We start from the raw sequence: 20974 nt of genomic DNA, 5'->3' as shown, positions 1-20974 counted from the left end.
GTTGAAAAGAGAGGATTAGGGAGGCAGGACCAAAACATCTTCTGCTGCCTGTGTAAGACTTCAGTCACTGTTCTGTAGATCAGGGTAGTCAATATTCAGCCATGGATCTGAGTGCAATTCTGATGCAGATTGAAAACGGGAGCGATGAGGAAATTGAAAGGCGTTTGCAGGAATACAACGTAGAGGTAGGTTTCTGGAACATGCTAGTAGCTTGCTAGCATGGCTCAGTGTACTGCACTGGGCTGTTAGCTAGCTGAATGACAGCAGTGATTAGCAGTGTTGGTAAACAAGGTAGTCATCGGTGCAGGTGTATTATTTCACCTCTGTACTAACATCAGACAGACTTTACGATCATGAAGTATATGAAGCTGTCATGAATCGATTCTAGACGCTTCCTGGCTTTATCAAGTTCGCCTGATAGCCGTTATCAATCTGTTTACATTAGCTGTTTGCTATCTAGCTCAGTGGTTCTCAAACTGGGGTCTCTAATTTGGAAATAACAACACATCATTATTAATGTAATAACAACTATTATTATTATTATTATTATTATTATTATTACTGTCCAGTGCGAGTGGTCCCTTGAATTGAATGGGTTTAATCTCAAACTGACAAAACAAACAAACAAAACCCCATGAAGTAAATAACCTGTAAAGTTGGAAAGTAGAAAGTGGAAAGTTCTGGCAGGAAAAAAAGCATAGAGGTTTAATAAAGAGAGGGAAAAAATACTGTATGTATTTAAATAATGTTCATGAAATAAATCTGTAGTGAGATTTCTTTCATGCTTGAAAGGATCCCTGGCTACAAAACGTGTGGAGAACTCCTGATCTTGTAAACTGAAAGTGATTTCGCGGAGCCATGTTTACACTACAGTCAGAAAATAAGTTGTATTAAGTAGGTATGGGTGATATGGACTTAAAACTATATCATGATATTTTCTGGTATTTATTGCGATAACGATATCGGTGATGATGATGATGATGATGATGATGATATAAATACAGTGCACCACTGTTTTTGGCTATAAGTGATATCTGTGATCTTGAGAGCCTCAGAAACATAAACATTAATCTAAAAGTAAAACTGAATTTCTGCAACCAAACCAGTTCCAGATTGTCGAGGTAGCTCCTCGTTTAGCGATAAACTCCTCCTCAGCTTCATATCTGCCTTCCTCCATACTTGTTTTCTCTCAGCACATGAGCTGAGAAAGGGTCGCACACATAAATACGTCATCAACTAGACTTTATCGTTATTATCACGGGAAGACTCGTTGTTATTGCGGGGAGAATTTCTACCGGTATATCGCAAACGGTAAGGTATCGCTCATCCCTAATACTAAATTGTAGAAGCGTTCATTTAAATAGTGCAGTGCAGCTTAGTAGTGGATTCAATCTGCTTGTGTCTTTTGTATGTTGTTTTGGTGTGTACGGCTAACATGACGTTAGAAATGACCGGTCATCGTTTGATCTTCCAATTTATTCCATGTAGTTTCTTGTCCATCCTTTTCACTTTGTGAGCGCAACAACTCTAATAAATGGCTTATTGGTGTGCTGAAGTGTTGTCAGTGTGCTATAGAGCAGAACAAATTAATCATCTACACCTTGATGCACGTTGTATACAGTTGTGTACAGGTATAGAGTTAATGACTGCTTCTATCTGTCAGTCAATAGAAAAGGACTACTGCTAACCTTGCCAGTTTACCTTGGATGCGGTTACAGCTCAGGCCCTTTACTTATTGTTCAGTTCCTGATTGGAGCACCAGTCATGGCTTTAAAAACCCAGTAATGCTCTGCCACCTGATACACTCTTACCCATAACACACATACCATGTCAGTGCTGTAACTGGTCTATCACCTGAATAATAGCAGATTTAAAAATATATATAATAAAAAACTAATATATTAATTTATTTACAAAATGACATATTCACAGGGGCACGGTGGATTGGTGGTTAGCACATTTGTCTCGCACCGCCAGGGTTGGGGGTTCAAATCATGCCTCTGCCCTGTGTGCATAGAGTTTGCATGCTCTCCTTGTACTTCCTCCAGGTACTCTGGTTTCCTTCCCCAGTCCAAAGACATGTCTTGTAGGCTGATTGCCATTCCCAAATTGTCCCTAGTCTGTGAATGCGTGTGAGATTGTGCCCGTCCAGGGTGTCCCCCGCTTTGTTCCCCGAGTTCCCTGCGATAGACACCAGGTAGGATAAGTGTTACAGAAAATAGATGCTTGTATTTTCTCATTTGTAAGTCGCTTTGGATAAAAGTGTCTGCTAAATGAATAAATGTAGATGTAGATGGACTTGCATACTCTACCGGTCAAAAGTTTAGACACACTCATTCTTTATTTTATTTTTTCCCCCACATTTTATAATAATAAAGTCATCAAAACTCAGGAATAACACAAATTGGAATTATATTGTGATAAAAAAAATCAAAAATAATTTAGTATTTTAGCATCTTCAAATTTCCAGAAATGTATTCTTGGCATTTTCTCAACCGATTTCTTGAGGAATCCCCTGAGATGCTTTTTAAACGAGTATTAAACGAGTTCCCACCTACGCTGGACACTTATTGGCTGTTTTTTGGAATATTCCGCTCCAAGTCATCCGTTTTAAAAAAAAAAAAAATAATAATTATATAATATATAATATATATATATATATATATATATATATATATATATATATATATATATATATATATATATAATATATATATATATATATATATAATTTGTAAATAAAATGTTTTTTTTATAAAAACAGGTAATAAAAGGTTTTCTAATGAAAGAAATGAAAATGTTGGCAAATTTATATTTTTGTCTACAGCACCGATTTCAAACATTTTAATCCTACACCTTCAGATCAAAAGGTTTTTAAAAATATGAGAAACATTTCAGTCATGTGTCTCCAAACTTTTGACCGGTAGCGTACATGCATTTAAACTGAGAATATATGTTTGCCTGTATGTATGTATGTACTGTATGTTATTATTATTTATTTACTTATTTATGCTTTTTAAACAGTTCTGTGTCTGCAAAAAGTTGTGCAGCTTTTCTCCTATTGAATAGTCACCACAGCCTATTTATCAAGTAAACAGCCTCAGTGTGTTTCTTAATTGTGTGATTAATCTGTAAATGATGTAATTGGATAAGAATCTGTACTCTACTAGAATGTTCATTTTTTTTCTTTCAGAACTGTAAGACTTTTGCCTTTGACTGCAAACAAGAGGACGCTCGAATAGTGAGTATATGATTGACATTGTGGCTTTAGGTAACCTGCTGAATAATCGAATGAAAATAAGGACAGTTTCTCATGTCCAGATTGCTGAGTGAAATTTATTTGGACCCATTAGGTTTTCTCACCTGACAACCACAAAAACAGGACACGTTTGCTGAGGGTTGAAAATGTCCTCTGAAAAGTCTCAACAAAAAACATGCAAGCACCAATAAATGACAGAACTCAACTGAGCATGGAGACTAATCATTTATTTATAATTAAATATTAGTATTTTTTTCTTAGATCAATATTTGCGCAAACTGTATGCATCACTTGGTATGCGTCACAGTTGTGCAGCAGGTAGTGTTGCTGCCTCACAGCTCCAGGGTCTGAGGTTTTATGCTGGGTTTGGGTTGCCATCTACTGTATAGTTCAACTTGTGTGGGTTTCCTCATGGTTCTCTGGTTTCCTTCCACCTGTTAAAAACATGCCAGTTGGAGGATTGGCTAAATTGCCCCTAGATTGATCACATCAAAGTAAATAATAGTCACGTATGTAAAATTGTCACTATTCTGCTGCTTATCTGTGTTTCTCTCCTGCAGAAGCTGTGTCAGGGCATACTCGCAGTGCTCGCTCAGCCTGTGCGGCCCCAGTGTCAGAGCACCTGTCTGGAGACCATGCGCATCCTGTCTCGTGATAAGCGTGTCCTTGGGCCTGTAGCCACCCACGACGGCATTGTTACTCTTGCCCGGCTGGCGTGCGTCCCACTGCCTGATGTCAACGTGGAACCTCTGAAGAAAACCGAGTCAGCGGCTGAGGAGCGAGTAGTGGTGGAAGCACTCAAGTGCCTGTGTAACGTGGTGTTTAACAGCGTGGCAGCGCAGCAGGTGGGTGCAGACGTGCAGCTGGCGCAGGGTTTGTGTGCCCGTCTGCGCTTGGCCAGCTCCGCCCACCATGACATGGAGCTCTTCTCTCTCCGTTTGCTCTTCCTGCTTTCTGCCCTGAGGCCCGACGTCCGGAGAGGGCTGCGCCAGGAATCAGACGCTGTGGAGCTGCTCACTGGTGTACTCGAGCGCGCCTTGGATGTGCGCTGGGCGGGGCCGTATGAAGTCACGTGTCCTGACTCACAGGCCCCACCCATTCCTCTAGAGAGGAACGAGCGGGCAATGGAGTCACTCAAAGCTCTGTTCAACATCACCATGGCTGACTCAAGTGATCAGGTGAGCACCTTTTCCTACTACTCTGTGACAAGCAAATTATTTATTTTTTTAAATTATTATTTTAAACTAAACTATTTATTTAACAATAATGTTATAATACAATGCCCCTGATTTGCACTACTAGATTTAAAGTAAGCACTCTTTATTACATTAGCATTAGGAGGGTCGGTAGGTAATTGTTCTCTCTCTGTAAAGCCACACTGAGTCAGACAAAATTAAACAGTGTGCTAGGTAACTAGTAGTACATTTACCTTGTGTCTTGTGAACAGGCACTGTCTGGCACTTTAAGTTCTGATATGAAAAGCTAGCAGCTATAAACAGTCACCAGTCACTTTAATAGGAACACCTGTACATCTGCAAGCCATTCATGTGGCAGCTGTAAAATGTGTAAAATCGTGGCATGGTTGTTGGTGCCAGATAGACTGGTTTATGTATTTCAGAACCTTTTACACAGAATGGTGTGATAAATAAATAAACATCCAGTGAACAGCAGTACTACAGGCGTTGTTGATGAGAGAATGGCAAGTTTGGTGATGACAGGAAGGGAATGGTAACTCAAGTAACCACTGTTTATGACTGTGGTGAGCAGAAAAGCATCTCAGAAAGCACAGTAAGTCAGACCTTGAGGTGGATAGGCTACAACAACAGAAGACCACATGAACATTAACTGAAGCTCTTGACCTGTATGTGCATGCTTTTATGTCCATCATTGGGTGTTTTGGATAATTGCATAAATGCATACGGTGGTCCTATTAAAGTGGCTTTTGAGTGTATACTATTTGGTCTATTTGTGTCCACAACTCCAAGAGCTCTAGACATGTCAAGTATTTAAAAATCCTCTCACAATGGAGACAGTTCTTTTATACAAACAAATTTAAACATATAAATATAAAGTGATTTATTTGTTTAAATATTGATTCATTCCTTTTTAAAAGGGATGACATGGGGGAATTTGTCAACCTGTAAGCAAAGCATAGCACTGTTGGTAATTGAACTCTTTGTCATTAGTCAGTAGGTTGCTGTGTGGAGGTGAAGTGAGATTTTCTGGCCCCTTTTCAGTCACACACACTTGAGTTGCAGTGTAACACTCTGGTAGTCTTTTGGCTAACAAATGTACCAACCATATTCTACCCAAATTAGTGTTTCCTGTAGGTATAAAGCAGTAATACATTGAAATAAAACATGTGTATATGAGGTCAAAGTTGAATTTGAGTTAATGCTCCTGTGCAAAATTTTTTTGTACTGTGATATCAGTCCGTGTCCAATTTACTGTTAAACCATTTAATCATTTTCAGTTTATAAAGGTGGATTCTGCTCTGTATATGTACGCCTCCATTTATTCAGCGGCGATACATTCCCTGTGTATAATTATAGAAAACACATCAGCAGCAGATGCATTTTTTTTTCTGTAGCAAATGTGGACATGTGTTTGGAGGGTTGTTGTGTTGTTACCTGTTGGAGAATTTCTCTGGTATTGTGCTGCGCCTGCTTGAACGAATTATCAGAAACTAATAACAACCCCAGCAAACACACTAAATGTGCATAATTTTTTTTTATTAGATCAAAACAGTGCTGTGAAAAAAAACCCCAAACAGATTTCTCATAATAGTTTTTGATCGTCAAACAAAATACAATACAACACAAAACAAAGGCAACCTGAGTAAACACACAATACAGTTTTTATTTATTCATTCAATTGAAGCAAAAAAAGTTATCAAACACCTATCACCTGTGTGAAAATCTAATTAAACTTAAAATTAAGTTTCATTTGAATTACATTTAAAATCTGGTTGTGCCACCTTTAGGAGGAATAACTGCAACCAAACGCTTCCAATAACTGGAGATCAGTCTGTCACTTACTTCTAGGACTAGGATTTACTCCTATGCTTTGGATCATTGTCTTGCTGCATAATCCAGTTATGCTTGAGTTTTAACTTGCAGATTGAAGACCGGACATTCTCCTTTAGGATTTTTTGGTATAGAGCAGAATTCATGTTTCCCTCAATTATTGCAAGTTGCCCAGGCCCTGAAGCAGCAAAGCATCCCCACACCATCACACTGCCACCACCATGCTTGACCATAGGTATGATGTACTTTTTGTGGAATTCTGTGTTTGGTTTACCAGATGTAATGGCACCCCTGTTTTCCAAACAGTTCCACTTTCGACTCATCAATCCACACAGCATTCTCCCAAAAGGTTTGAGGATCATCAAGGTGTGTTCTGGCAAAATTCAGACGAGCCTTAATGTTGTTCTGGGCTAGCAGTAGTTTTCACCATGGATGCCACTTTTGCCCAGTGTCTTTCTGATAGTGGAGTCATGAACAATGACCTTTATTGATGTAAGAGAGGCCTGTAGGTCCTTTGATGTTTTTGGCTCTTTTGTAACTTCCTGGATGAGTCATTGCTGTGCTCTTGGAGGAATTTTGGAAGGTCGGCCACTTTTGGGAAGGTTCACTACTGTGCCGAGTTTTTCCATTTGGTAATAATGGCTCTCACTGTGATTCTTTGGAGTCCCAGAGCCTTTGAAACCTTCCCAGACTGATGTATTTCAATCAACTTCTTCCTCATAATTTCTGGAATTTCTTTCAACTTTGGCATAGTGTGTTACTGGGTAAAACCTTTTAACCAACTTCATGCTGTTGAAAAAGTTCGATTTGATTGAACAGAGTTTGCAGTAATCTGGTCAGCTGAACCTCATGAACGCAGTTTCATAGATTTGGGGAATTAGTGACTACGGGGGCAAATACTTGAACTGTATTTTGTGTGGATTTTTTTGTGTGTCCTTTGTTTTATCTTAGATTTTGTTTTAATTTCTGAAACAATTTCGTATAAGAGATGCACAAAAACAGAAGACATCAGAATGGGGGCAAATACTTTTTCGCAGCACTGTATATCTGGTGGCCAAACATTTTTTTATCACCAGTACACAATACCCTGCATTTCTTTGGTGTCAGTTTATGTGTTCATAATCAGTTATATTTAATTAGATTTAGCTCACTCTGTACTTGTGTCTTTATTTCAACAGCATAATGATCACCAACTGAGGCGTATAGCAGCCATAATGAGGCATATTCTAATGCTGAGGGTTCAGACAGAGGAGAAAACAGAGGAAGCTCATAGGTAGGTGCTCATGATGTCCTTAACTCTCACACACACTGGTGTTCCTGAGTTTGCATATTTAGGTGAATGATAATAACAGCATTTGAGTCATGCCTCTAATGAGACTTGTCTAACTGGTGTTTCAGTTTGGTAAACTTCTAGTTACTGAGTGTGTGTGTTTTACATAGGGTTAGTAATGCTATATTGAAATCCTTACCAAAGTCAGTGTGTATATATTTGAAGGCATCAATGATAAAACGATCAAAGTCACATTGTGCTCGAATTCCAGAATTTGAATTTAAAAGTTCAGAATCTTCTTATGTCATAATAGTTAAGAACAGAGAAAATCTTGATGATATGTTCACTAGACGCATTCATAGTCTTTATGAAGACACCAAAAGTTATCAGCCATTATTGTTTACATTGTGTTAATTGAAGCATGAAAAAATGCTTGTGCGGACTCTGATCTTTCTTTCGTGGGTATTCACAGTAATACAGTGATGAACTTACGCTAATTTATTTAACTGAGCATCAGCAACATCACTTAAATACTGAAAACTCACAGAATATACATTATACATCAATCTCAACTTGAATATTATACACAATTCTGTCATTTACAGGGAGTTCATCATTGCCTTATTCTGAATTACTTCCATGTATCTGTCTCTTCTTTGGTTTATCAGACTGTTGAGGATACTCATCCATGTTTGATCTAGTACTGAAGTTTGCTGAGTGCAATTACTAATGAGATATGTTGAAGAAATTTGACAGTAAGTTAACAATGAAATTCACTCAGCTGGGTGTCCACCATTACTCAAAGAAAATTGGCTGATTTCGGTCATGTGACTGGACTGTGATCATTTTCTCACAGTAGGCTATGGACTCGGATCATTTTTCCATAGCATGGCTTTATTTTAAATGGAAAATTCTGTGACCCTGATCTATCATCCAAGTACATTTATGAGATCATTCTTCAATGCTCAATCAACAGCCGTGGATGCACAACTCCAAAAATACAATTTTGTGACACTGTTCGTTTTTTCATTGTGGTCTTTGTTTACATGTCTGAATTTCAGTTTGGTTAAAAACTCCTTTGAATGCTGCAGCAGTAAACAGTAGGTATGAGTGAAGGGGTGTTATTTTTAAGTGATTAATGACATCCCTTTTTGCCCTGCAGAGAGAAGCCAGCACAGTCTGAATTCCCCGTACCACGGTTGTGTGGGTTTGACTCATTGTGTGCCCCATAGCTCAGTCGCCAGCCTTTTCACACCTCTGGAATGTCTTGCTTTCTTGACACAAACACAATGCCTTCTAGCACTCTCTGGCCTCGCTGACTATATTCTGTGCCTTTTTAAAGCAGACTGAATGTGCTGAAGCAGACTCGGGCACTGGTAGCCGGGCTTTTGTTATGCAAATAGGCTCAGGAGCTGACTTCTCTCCCTCTCCCTTTTCCGGCTTTGCAAAATGCTGGACACATACATGTTAGACAGCACTCTTACCATGACATGTTCGTGTCTGTCATATGGCTTGCACATCGATCAGTGTGGACACTTTGTAAAGAGGTTTGCAAATATTTAACAGTTTTTACTACGAGTCAGTATGGATGAATAATACAGAGATGACCAAGAGCCTGAAAAGTACAAAACATTTAAGTAAATGTCCAACTTTTCTGTATGTAGTTATTAGAGGCTGAGGATGTATTACTTCTTAATGGCAGTGTTTATAAACTTTGCAACTCTGAAAGAAATCAAGCCTTGTAGATAATGTGTGGTCAACTTCAAACTTATTGAGCCCCTTAATAAAAATGAGTAATAATTTATGCTGGTTTGAACACTATTTTTTTACAGCAAAGTTTTCTTCAATAATACAGTGGTTGCAGAATTATTGACTGCCCTTTAGTGAATATTCTGGAGAGAAGAACAACTCTGAGCCTGTCTCTCTAATGACAAACAAGATTGGAGAAGGCTTTTAGAGGGATCTTGGACTGCTCCTACAGTATAGGCACAACATTGCAGACGGTCTATTTCAATTCAGACCACAGACTTTCAATACAAATGTTCTAGAAGTCATGCAGATCAACAATCCGCAATCCATTTAATTTATGATTATAGTTTTTTTTGGTTGTTTTTGCTTTTTCTCTTGAAGAGTGCCAATAATTCTGGACTTGGTTGTAAAAATGATTGCAGTATAATCGCTACAATACTGTAATAGTAATCATCCATTATCGTGTCCATTAACCTCTTCCAGTCATGCCATAAATCTTCTGAGCAACCTTCCCGTATCCTGCTTGGATGTCCTGATCCACGTGCCTGTACAGGGAGGACTTGAGGAGTATGATGGAAAGAACATGGATACTCTGCAGGTGCTTCTGGACTTCATGGAGAAAAGAATAGACAAGGTACTGAAACAGAAACACTTTAATATAAGGCTTTGGTAACAAGCTGTCTGCGTGCTTTTTCCACCATGTGTGTATGGAAAATACAGGGCTTGTATTTTTTTCTGCCTTCTCAGGGGTCAAATTACAAAGAAGGCCTGACTCCAGTGCTGAGCCTGATGACGGAAGGTTCCAGATACCACAGGGAGATTCGCAGATACCTTAAAGCTAAGGTATAGTCTGCACCCTCATGTGTAAAACCCTGCTCTCTGTCAAGTAGCAGTCCACTCGATCGACTTTGTCCCGGATTTTGGTTTAGTCATTTAGCACATATCATGCCTGTTCTAACGGAAAGTGTTTAATGCTCAGGTTTTACCGCCTCTAAAAGATGTAAAAGAGAGACCAGAAGTGGGCAGCACAGTGCGCAACAAACTGGTGCGCCTCATGACCCACATAGACATGGGGGTGAAACAGGGGGCCGCGGAGTTCCTTTTCGTCCTCTGCAAGGAAAGTGGTGAGTGTTGGTGTGTCTTAAGGCAGAGTTCCACATAAGGAACCAGGATGATTTTACGGTTCTAGGCCATACAGTAGTTCTAGGAAATAAGTGTTGTGTTTTTTTTGTTTGTTTGTTTGTTTGTTTGTTTTTTGCTATTCTGAACATAGTAAATAAATGCTGTTTTTTTCGAAACAAATTCATCAAATGCAGGTTTTTAAAAGAGATTTTTTTATCCTGTAAATGATTTAAAGCTCTATGTAAGTGGAAGTTTTTCTTTGATTAAATAATTTGATAGCTGGTTAGAGAGCAGGTTTATGATCCTTCCCATGGTTCTGCCCTGAGTCGTTCTTTTTTTTTTCTTCTCTCTCTCTTTTTTTTTCTTCCCCCTTTCTTTTCTTCCGATCCTGCAGTGGACAACCTTTTGAAGTACACTGGCTATGGCAATGCTGCAGGGCTGCTGGTGGCTCGGGGACTGCTGGCAGGGGGCAGAGGAGACACTGAGTACTCTCCTGATGAGGATTCAGACACAGAGGAATACAAATCAGCAAAACCATTGTAAGTTATCAAAACCATCGTCCCATACCAATGGCAAAAAATCTATTTTTTAAAACTGTAAAATGTCAATTAAGGTCACATATAAGGTCATATAAGGCATTATACATGTTGCTATAATTATTTATGAAATATCATTGCAGTTCTTAATAATAATGATGATGATGATAATAATTGTTGTTTATTTATTTATTTATTTTTAACAGAATAAATTATAAATCATAATACCAGTATCAACACATTCAGGTCCGTTATATTGAGTTGTAGACACAATAACAAGTTCTTTTCAGAATTTGTAATGTTATATAATATGGTTTCCTGATAATACACTATATGACTAAAAGGATGTGGACACCTGACCATCACACCCATACTGTATGTGGGCCTTCCACAAACTGTTGCCACGAAGTTGGACGTACAGCACTGTGCAAAAGTTTTAGGCACCCTATTTTTTTTTTTTTTTTTTTTTTTTACATTTTTTATTAGTACAAACTTTTGTTTTTATGATTTCAACATTATCGAATCGGTACAAAAACATTTTAGATTCCCAAACATTAGTTTTCCAGCACAAAATTCAATTTTACAGCTTTCTTTACTTACATATTTGTATGTCATTAAAGAAAGCAGCATATTAAGTGGTAAGAGAACACTTTTCAGACAAAGAACACAGTGAAGGCTGCTGGGTTTTGCTGGAAAAATAAAAAGCAAGTGCAACAGTCAAAGTCTGCAGAAGAACTGTGACTGGTTCTGCAAGATGTAACAGTAACAATTACAACTCATTTCCTTATAAAATTGCCTGAAATACTACCTGAGACTACTTCTATTTATTTATTTATTTATTTTATTTTTTTAAGTAAAGTGTCGTCACATCAAATATTGCCTTTGTTTCATTTATTACTGTTTACTGCGCTTTGTAGTATTATTTTAAATGGAGAAATATAAAATTTTTATTTCTCTTCACTGGAACTAAGGTGCTCAATCCAGTTCCAGTATGACAATGCCCCTGTACACAAAGTGAGGTCAATGGCTTGCTAAGGTTGGACTGGAAGAACTTGAGTGGCCTGCACAGAGCCCTGACCTCAACCCCACTGAACACCTTTGGGATGTATTGGAATGTTTTCGCACCCCAGGTATATCAGTGCCTGACCTCATTAATGCTCTTGTGGACAAATCCCCAGAGCCACACTCCGAAATCTAGTAAAATACCTTCCTAGAAAAGTGGAGGTTATTATAACTGCAAAGTTAAAGTAAATCTGGAATGGGATGTTGGAAAAAGCACATAAGGGTGTTCTGGGCAGGTGTCCACATACCTTTGGCCAGATAATGTATCTCTGTTATTATTCTTTAAAGGAAAAAATAAAGTCTGGTCTCATGAATAACTACCCAAAGGTAGTGTCTAATAAAGGTAACTATAAAGTTAAATAAAAATAAAAAAATTTGTGTAATGCATTTCCTTATGAATGCATTATAACGTGACGTGAATGTTTTTATAGTTCATTATAATATCTCTTCCCCCCTCCCCCTTGTATCTTTCAGCATTAACCCGATTACAGGCCACATAGAGGAGCCAATGCCGAACCCTATCGAGGACATGACAGAGGAACAGAAGGAATATGAAGCTCAGAAACTTGCAAACATGATTGGCGAGTTGTCAAGGTGGGAATTAAAAAGTACAGGCCCCATAAGCACTCTTGTAAATGCTGATTTAGTTCAGCTTCTTTTAGTTTTAGGCAGTTCACTCTTGTTCTGGCAAATACACGCCAAGGAAGGGAGGTGATTTTGGAAGAGCTAGATTGAGAACTATCTGCAATATTGCACATAAAGCTCTCCTAATATCTCTCTAATCTGTATTCAGAGCAAGAATTTGTTCCTGCACTAAAAATGGTAGGGGAAAGAAGGAATTGTGCTTTTTTTTTTTTTTTTTTTTTTTTTTTTATAGCAGATGACCGTTTGGTGTATACTTTTTAAAATAAAATTAAAATAATAATGGGCAATTAAGGAAGTAAAAAATTGTGACGCAAGATAGTGGGATTATAATTTACAGTATACAGTTGGAGAAGAGTATTTTATTCTCTATTATATTCTATTCCTATCTAATCCTATTTTACTGACTGTTCCCAGTTTATTTCTATGGGTGGTTACAGGTGTGACATTAGGTCTGTGCTCACTGGTGTTCTTCAGGGCTCAGTTTTAGGCCCTTTACTTTTCAGTATTTCCACTTGGGCATCTGCTGCGATCGCTCAGCCTCCGTTATCACTTTTATGCTGATGATACCCAAATCTATATACACTCAAAATCTGGTGACACAACTTGGTTTGTTTTCTTTCTGACTGTATTTCTAAGGTAAAAACATGGATGAATAACAATTTTCTCTGCCTGAATAGCGGTAAAACCGATGTTATGCTTATAGGTTCCCGTCATCAAATTCTCAAAGGAAAATGGGGAACCTTGGAGTCATTTTTGATACCAGTCTTACATTTGATTCTTTTCTACAGAACACTGTTAAAGCATCCTTTTTTCACCTCAGAAATGTAGCAAGATTGTGCCCCAATGCTAAATTTCGTAGCTAAATTTCGTAGTAATTTTGTAGCTGAAAAGCTGATAAACTCAATCATTGTCTCTCGGATAGATTACTGTAACCGTTTTAGCTGGAGTTTCTAAATCCACAATCAATAAGCTCCAATATGTACAAAACTCAGCTGCAAAGATCCTGACTGAGACCAGGACATGCAATCATATTACTCCTGTTTTGGAGTCCTTGCATTGCCTCCCGGTCAGATTTTAAAATTATGATTCTGACGTACAAAGCATTACATGGCTTGGCTCTTCATTATTTATCTGCATTGTTAATCCCTTACACCCCAAATCGCAGACTGCGCTCCTCAGTCTAATTTGTTAACTGTTCCACAAACCCGCTTAAAATCTATGTGTGACAGGGATTTTTCTGTCTATTCTCCTTCCCTTTGGAACTCTCTTCCACTTGAACTTAGGGAAGCTCAGGCCTATGACATTTTTAAAGTTCAACTCAAAAGTAAGCATCAGCAAGCATAGTTTTAAAAAAGTATGTCTTATTTATTTTTCTATGTACTGCTTATTTTGTGTACAGCGCTTTGAGAAGCTGCTTTTTATTAAGTGTATTATTATTATTAGTAGTAGTAGTAGTAGTAGTAGTATATTGTATGTCATTTTGTAAGGCATCCAAAATTATTGGTCACTGAAGCTCAGTCACCATAAATATTCAAAACAAAAAAACCTCATCAAAAAGTTAGACGATCAATCGATTAGTTGATCATGCTGATTCATCCCGTAAATGTGTATTACATCCACTGATGAAATTCTTTATTTATTTATTTATTTATTTATTATAATGTATTCTGCACTATGTCTACCCATTCCAAATCCTTGCAAATGAGAGCATTTGTAAACTGAATCAAGTGCATCATATACTTCTTGTACTCTCTCTCATTAGACTATGGTTAGAGCAGACTGCCTCCATGTTCCATGTTGACCTTTCTGTTAAAGACCGGCAGCGAAGGCTAGTGAGGCTCCAGTATGAGGAGCTGTCGCGTTGCTCTGACAGGTTCCTTACCAACCGCTTCATTAAGGCAAGAATCTCTCGCTGTGTCCTTCTGCCTCATTTACAGCTGGCCTTCCTCTTCCACATCAGTCCTGCTGCATTAATTACCAGCTAATTGGCACACACAGTGAGCTTTTGGTCTTTTGCGTGCACAGATTTTTTTTCTTCTTCTTGTAAATACATATACATGCCTCTTTTATACATGGATCTCTGTATTCAACAGGCGTGTCAAACATTATCGCAAAATAAGAAGTGAACAAGGGTACTGGCTCAATTAGTGTGCGTGTGTGCATGTGTGCGTTTTTAACTGTTTGTGAGGACCGAATACCCTCGCGTTGATCGGATAGTGTCAAGATTTTATTTATTGATGATTACTTGTCATACTATTACTCCGTCCTAATTCACCTACTATCCGTCCTAAATAATAAATAATGTCCCAAATCGTAGTATGTTGAAATGCGTATCCCAAAGGTACTGAGATGGCCTACTGTTTCCAGTCGATTTTCAAAGTGTGGATAAATGGACACTTTTTCTGCTAATATTGCATGCGTGAGGTTTGTGATTTTTAACTGTTTGCTTCGCCGAATTCATGGCGGACGAGTGTAACGCATTTACAGAGGTGTAAATGAAATGTGGAAAAATAAATCAAGGGCATGGTAAATTAAATGATGTAGTATAAATTATATAAGGAATAACGAACGAAGAAAATTCAATGAGGAGTTTGTTTGCGGTGACCGTGTGCATAACTAGGCAACGACATTCTCTTCCGACGTGTTCGCATGTCCCAGTACTTGCGTACTCTTGCTACACACTCAAAAGTATGTACATTTTCTTCAGAAAAAGAGTCAATAACTTTAGTGAATAGTATAAGTAGGTGAATTAGGATGCAGCATATGAGATGGTCCCGGTAAATCTTGGCCCTAAAAAAAAAAAAAAAAAAAAAAAAGGTATTGTGTAAACAGAATTCTTGTGAGCTTGAGATGATAAGGATTTATTTTTTCTGTCCTTTAGTATGTTTTGTTTACATACTGCCATTGCCGCTACTTTTATTTATAGCTGTCCCATGAGTTTCATGTAATCCTGTGTCGTCCTCCTATTGGTGGCTTTTAGACGAGCATCATATCCGCGGTCACTCTGAGTCACATCATCTGATTCATCTTTGGTCACATTGGCACTAAACTGTTTCGCTGTTATCGCGTTATTCATTCTAAGATCATCAGTCTTGATACAGCAGTATCAATTATTAAAGCAGGATTTTTTTTTCAGGTTTTTTTTTTTTTATTTATTTTTTTTTAACGATACCTCAATATGTAATAATAGAAGTCTGTCTCCTGTAGAAAAACTACTATTTCAGACACCTGGAAAAAAGTCAGTGAGTCTGTTATACAAGGTTCTTAATGCTACATTTGAGGGAAATGTAGTTCTGAATACTAGACTTGCTTGGGAGAGAAAACTCTGTTTCGTTATGTAATCGTGCCAAGGCTATACAGGTCAGAATTGTATATAGGATGCATATTTCACCAAACCGTGAAATATGGTTTGGTCATATCGAAACTGGTCGAATCTCGGGACTGAATTGTCAACTATTCTGCGGCGGCGTTTACGTATTCTTTTTTTTGTTTTTGTTTTTTTAAATATTATTTATTTATTTATAACCTTTTAAGTGGCCTAGGTTAAATGTGCTCTTTATTACTTCTGCCATTTTATTTATTTATTTTTGTTGTGTTTTCTGCTAAAGTTGGGAAATGTTTAATAAATATATTTGGAAAATAAATTAAGACCAACAGTCTCACCTCACAACCAAAGAATTTTTTTTTTTTTTTTTTTTGGATGTGCGAGTTTTGTCTATGAAAGCAAGAAGCTGGCTTAAAAAAATGCAGAAAATTTCCTTCTGATCACTGAGATTAAGGCCCTCACAAAGATAGAGAAACGTGAGTGTAAGACAGACCGAGAGATATGTGGGGTGTTAAATAAGTTTGCAAACACAAGAGGACATCATTGTTGTTGTCCATCTATAGGGTGGTTGAGCCATAATGAGCAGCGTGTGCCCAGGAGAAGCAGATTCCTTCCTCGAAAGGATCCTTCTTTCTTCTTTCTCCTCACCTATTCTCTTCATTGAGGAGAAAGGAGGTGATGTGGCGAGGGCACAGGGACAGTCACCAGTTTCCCCAGTACGGCTGCTCAGGAGACAGCTCAGCCACCTACAAGAATGTTCCCCCACCTTCCTACAGCTTGACTCGCTCCAATTAGCACTGACTCAGGCCCACCCCCAACGCCCTCACTCATACTCATACTTCTGCTCACTGCTTCATCATCTGTGGAACTAATTAGTGGGGGTGATTTTTATTTATTTATTTATTTATTTATTTATTAATTTTTTTTATAAATGGACCGGGGATGCATCTTTTTGTTCTTCTTGGCAAGCATAATCATTATCCAGTGAATATAACTTGAATAAAAAAAAAAATCCTATCAATTTCTGACAGATGTATTGATCAGTGAGTGCATGGGGCATTGCATTTTAGCAAATTTACAGAAATAATTTGTGTCCATGTCAAATACACACATTAAGGGCTTAACATGCTTTGAACGTCCTTTTTTTTTTTTTTTTAATAAAAATCAGTGTTTTTAAGGTGGCTTCTTAAATTCATGTATATATTAGCAAAGTTACCTGGTGTTGTGCTTAATGCGTTCAGCTTCATTTGCCTTCGACATAACTTGGAAATTAATTAGTCCATCATGTATTTGCTCCACATCGACCCAGAAATGAATGTAATTGAGATGTTTGATTTTCAAGCTTTGATTGGATAATGTTGTGATAATCTTGGGTTTTGCTTTGATTGGATAATGCTCTGATGAATCATCTTAGGCTGTGCTAGTGACACATAGTGCAGATATAATTGGATTAGTGTGAAGGAGCAGCCGCAGCTTTGAAGAGATTAGAATGAGTACTGATCCTGTAATTAAACTGCAAAGCGGGGGGGAAGGTAGGGTGTGCACAGCTAAAGGGCTAGGTTCTGTGTGTGTGTGTGTGTGTGTGTGTGTGTGCGCGCTCGCTCGCTTGAAGGGCTGTCTTTGGGGCCGTGATTCCAAGAGCTCTTATGTAGCCGGATGTGAAGGAAAAGAAAGATGTCCTACACATCAACAGGCCTCTTTAGAGGAAGGACCTCAATGGTATTACAATGGCAGACACAATGGGTTGCTTTCAAAGAGCAGGTGCATTGTAGTGACAAATTGGTGGCTTGAAAAACTGCATTCACGAGATGTGAGCGCAACAACTGCATCAAATGATTACCCCAAGCAGCCATTGTCTTGGCGATTGTGTTGTATCCAATGACTTGCTCCATTTTTGCATAGTAAGTGTATACAGGAAGTGCACCTGGAAAAAAAAAAATGTGTATATATAATATATACATACACATAATTGGATTGCAAGATTTGTTTTTGCATGTTTCTCATGCAGTTGTTTGCGAATGATCATTTTACAATTCATCTTCTATTATAAGTAAATTACTGACCGCACTCTTCTCTCCCTGCAGACAGCAACTGATCAGGCCAATGGGAGTGAGGAAGGATGGCACACTAGCTCCCCTAGAGGAGGCGGTACACATGTGCAACGTTCCAGACAGCAGCGACTCGGACACGGATTAAGACACACGGACTCTTAACTCGCTCGTGCGCTGAAGCACCACAGAGTCAGCGCTCCATATTAAAAGAAAGCATATAAATCAGTTTGTGTTGTGTTCATGTTAGAAACAATACTTTTTGGGCCTGTTTGATTTTTGAGACATCACGCGTTATACGTCAGTGCAAATGAGTGACCAAGAGTGGAGTCATGGTGTAGTGAACATGTAAATCAAACAGGCACAGACTGTTTTTGTCCAGCACAACCAGGAGCGTGATGTGGTGAGCGCGACCAGAAATTTACAACGGACGATAGCTATTTTATCTCAGAAACCATACTAACAAGAATTTACAAGGTACAAATGTATACGTTTTATTACATTTCTTTTGCAATGTTGGGCCGCGTTCACCGGGTACCTCACTGATGCTCAGGACAAGGCCAGTGCAAGAATCTAACAGAACCCACACCAGTCTCAGACCGTAAACCATCCCACTATCCCCACTCAGAAGCAGAAAGAACATACTCATACCTAATGCCTTTGTTTTTCTGTGAGATCAGTTTGGAAGTTTTCTTTACCTTGCTCCATCGGTAATCATTCCTTACCTTATTCGAGGTGCACTGAACTGTTAACAGGCATTTACGCCTAACGGCGATGGAGAAAATGAAGGATGTTAGACTGTTAATATTATCTTGTAAGTGAAATTAGGACAGCTAGCGTGGGCTGCTCCTGCTGCACGTCTCTTTATAAAAGGTTTGTGAGCAGTAACCTACATCAATAAGCGTATTGTAGTTCAATAGAAAAGACACAGGTATATACACACCAGGCTAGTCTATAATTCTAGCATGATTTCATTACTTCAATATTACATTTGGACAATCTACTTTTTTTTGTATAAGATTAAGCCATAAAATTTAATTTATTATTATTTAAAAAAGAGATTTAAATACTCATTTAATAGATTGGTATTATTAACTAAAGTGGATTTGTTAATAATACTAAAGAGAATGCTGGAATCACACGGAAGTGGGGAAAACTTTTTTTTTTTCTTTTTTTTTTTTTTTTAAAAGAGATGCACCAATACAAAATTTCTCGGCCGACACCAATAGTTATGCCTTCTTTTAAATTAATAATAATTAATTCCACAATTCTGAAGGAAATGGAAATAAAAACTATTCTCTCCATTTCAACAAGTTGTTTCACAGTAACTGGTCTCATAAAGAGAAAACACATTACTCACATTAACACAATTTATTCTCAGAATTTAGTTCAAGATTTCTTAACTTATTGATTATTAATTCATATTAATATTCTAAATTCTGAACTCTAAAAAAGCAGTGCAGAGCTTACAAACTGCAGTTTTGTCGGCATTGTCACCCAATAGACATCTTTACATAAAGCACAAATTTGATGTTTTTTCCCCACCCTCTTTTGATTGACAGGCTATAATTGGCCCTGATCATCGGATGTTTTTAAACTATCGGTTGATGGCCCATAGCGTGAAAAATTGCCTTTATCGGCCAATAACGATTATCAGCAGATACATCGGTGTGTCTCTTTTTTAAAAATTTTTTTTATTCAAAATTCAAAGTGTTTAAAGAAGAAAAGATTAGCCGTCACTATGTAGAGCATAACGTGTCTGTAACACTGCTGCACAAATGATCTGTAGTTCTGTTCAGAGACATTCACTGACCTTCATTTCTGTTTGATCAAAAGCCTTATTTCTCTTGAATGGGAAACCATGAGCCTCTTTCCTTTGTGCTGAAAAACATTTATCTAAACATCTATGGCCTTACAGTGAAATCTAATGTTTGTTTTAAAGTCCCTTGTTTAGCTTCTGGAACATCAAATTTTCCTGGTAAACTTTTTTTTTTTTTTTTTTTTTTTTTTAAATAATAGTAGTTCAAAATGGTTCACAACAAAAAAGAAAAATATTTAGTGAAACAAAGTCATTTTCGACGGTTCACAGAACATTTATCTATTTGCGCATTCACTTCTTTTAACTTAAAAGCCTTTTAACTGACTGCTTCTAGTCAGAATGATCTTTTTGTTCATGTAAATGCATGGTCTTTCTGTAAATTTGCTTATTATTTTTATTCTGAAAACTGGGAAATCATGGGCTTTCGCTTTGCATTATAAAGTGCTGGGAACATGAATGCTAGATTCAAGTGACTCATTTAAAAAGTTGCTTTGCCTTAGGAGTCAAGTTTATTATTTTTATTATTAAAAAAGCCTGTATGGTGATAAATATAAATTGCATGTAAATTAAGCAAAACATTATCCATGCTTTAAGAATTGTTTCCACGTTTTTATACTTTTGTTTGTTTGTTTGTTTCCTCACCCTCATTAATGCTACAGTTCTGCTTATAGATCATCGCTGATGGTATGTCCCCACATTCAGTCACAACAAAATATTCCTGACACTTTTCTGGAATTCTAACATAACATAGATTGGTATTTTCAATATTTAAGCGCTTTTTTATTTTTATTTCCTTGATTATGCACGTGTATGATAGATTACACACACTGTGTCTATTTGTCATTTTTTTTATACTGTACTAAACACTGTTTAAATTAGGAATTGGTCAGTCTGTGTTCTGTTCAACATCCTGTTGCATTACTGTTTGTTTTTAGTGCTTATAGCTGAATTTAGTTTAACTGCTGAAATATACACCATGTTAGACATGCCCTGCGGTCTGGGAAGGACATATTGTACCACATGAGGCTGATACTGTTGTAGACAAATGCTGATTAAAAAAAAAATACAACTCAATTACATAATCTAACACAAGCTACATCATCTGTTTTGATT

At 37.6% G+C, this 20974-nt stretch overlaps 1 protein-coding gene across 3 annotated transcripts; it reads left to right on the top strand.

The window, feature by feature from the left end:
- ric8b (RIC8 guanine nucleotide exchange factor B) lies at positions 1–20311 on the top strand. Of its 3 annotated transcripts, none has more exons than XM_053622890.1 (11): positions 1–185; positions 3194–3241; positions 3823–4437; positions 7464–7558; positions 9788–9938; positions 10052–10147; positions 10284–10428; positions 10821–10965; positions 12499–12618; positions 14432–14567; positions 18079–20311. In XM_053622890.1, the coding sequence occupies exons 1-11, from the start codon at positions 102–104 to the stop codon at positions 18205–18207; spliced, it is 1764 nt and encodes a 587-aa protein (XP_053478865.1). In that variant the 5' UTR covers positions 1–101; the 3' UTR covers positions 18208–20311. The 3 variants fall into 3 exon arrangements, with proteins under 3 accessions (XP_053478865.1, XP_053478864.1, XP_053478866.1); XM_053622889.1 differs by having other exon boundaries at positions 3820–4437; XM_053622891.1 differs by lacking the exon at positions 14432–14567 and having other exon boundaries at positions 3820–4437.
- The last annotated feature ends 663 nt before the right edge of the window (positions 20312–20974 follow it).

Source organism: Ictalurus furcatus, chromosome 4 (assembly GCF_023375685.1).
Source record: "Ictalurus furcatus strain D&B chromosome 4, Billie_1.0, whole genome shotgun sequence".
NCBI lineage: Eukaryota > Metazoa > Chordata > Actinopteri > Siluriformes > Ictaluridae > Ictalurus > Ictalurus furcatus.
Note: the sequence above shows the minus strand (reverse complement) of the source record. Positions and strands in the feature narration are given on the sequence as shown.

Excerpts from the sequence above, each read along its gene's own strand:
- ric8b (XM_053622889.1), top strand. The coding sequence starts at position 102 with ATGGATCTGAGTGCAATTCTGATGCAGATTGAAAACGGGAGCGATGAG. Across the intron at positions 10,148-10,283 it reads GCAGATACCTTAAAGCTAAG|GTTTTACCGCCTCTAAAAGA; the intron begins GTATAGTCTGCA and ends TTTAATGCTCAG. Across the intron at positions 14,568-18,078 it reads TTACCAACCGCTTCATTAAG|ACAGCAACTGATCAGGCCAA; the intron begins GCAAGAATCTCT and ends CTCTCCCTGCAG.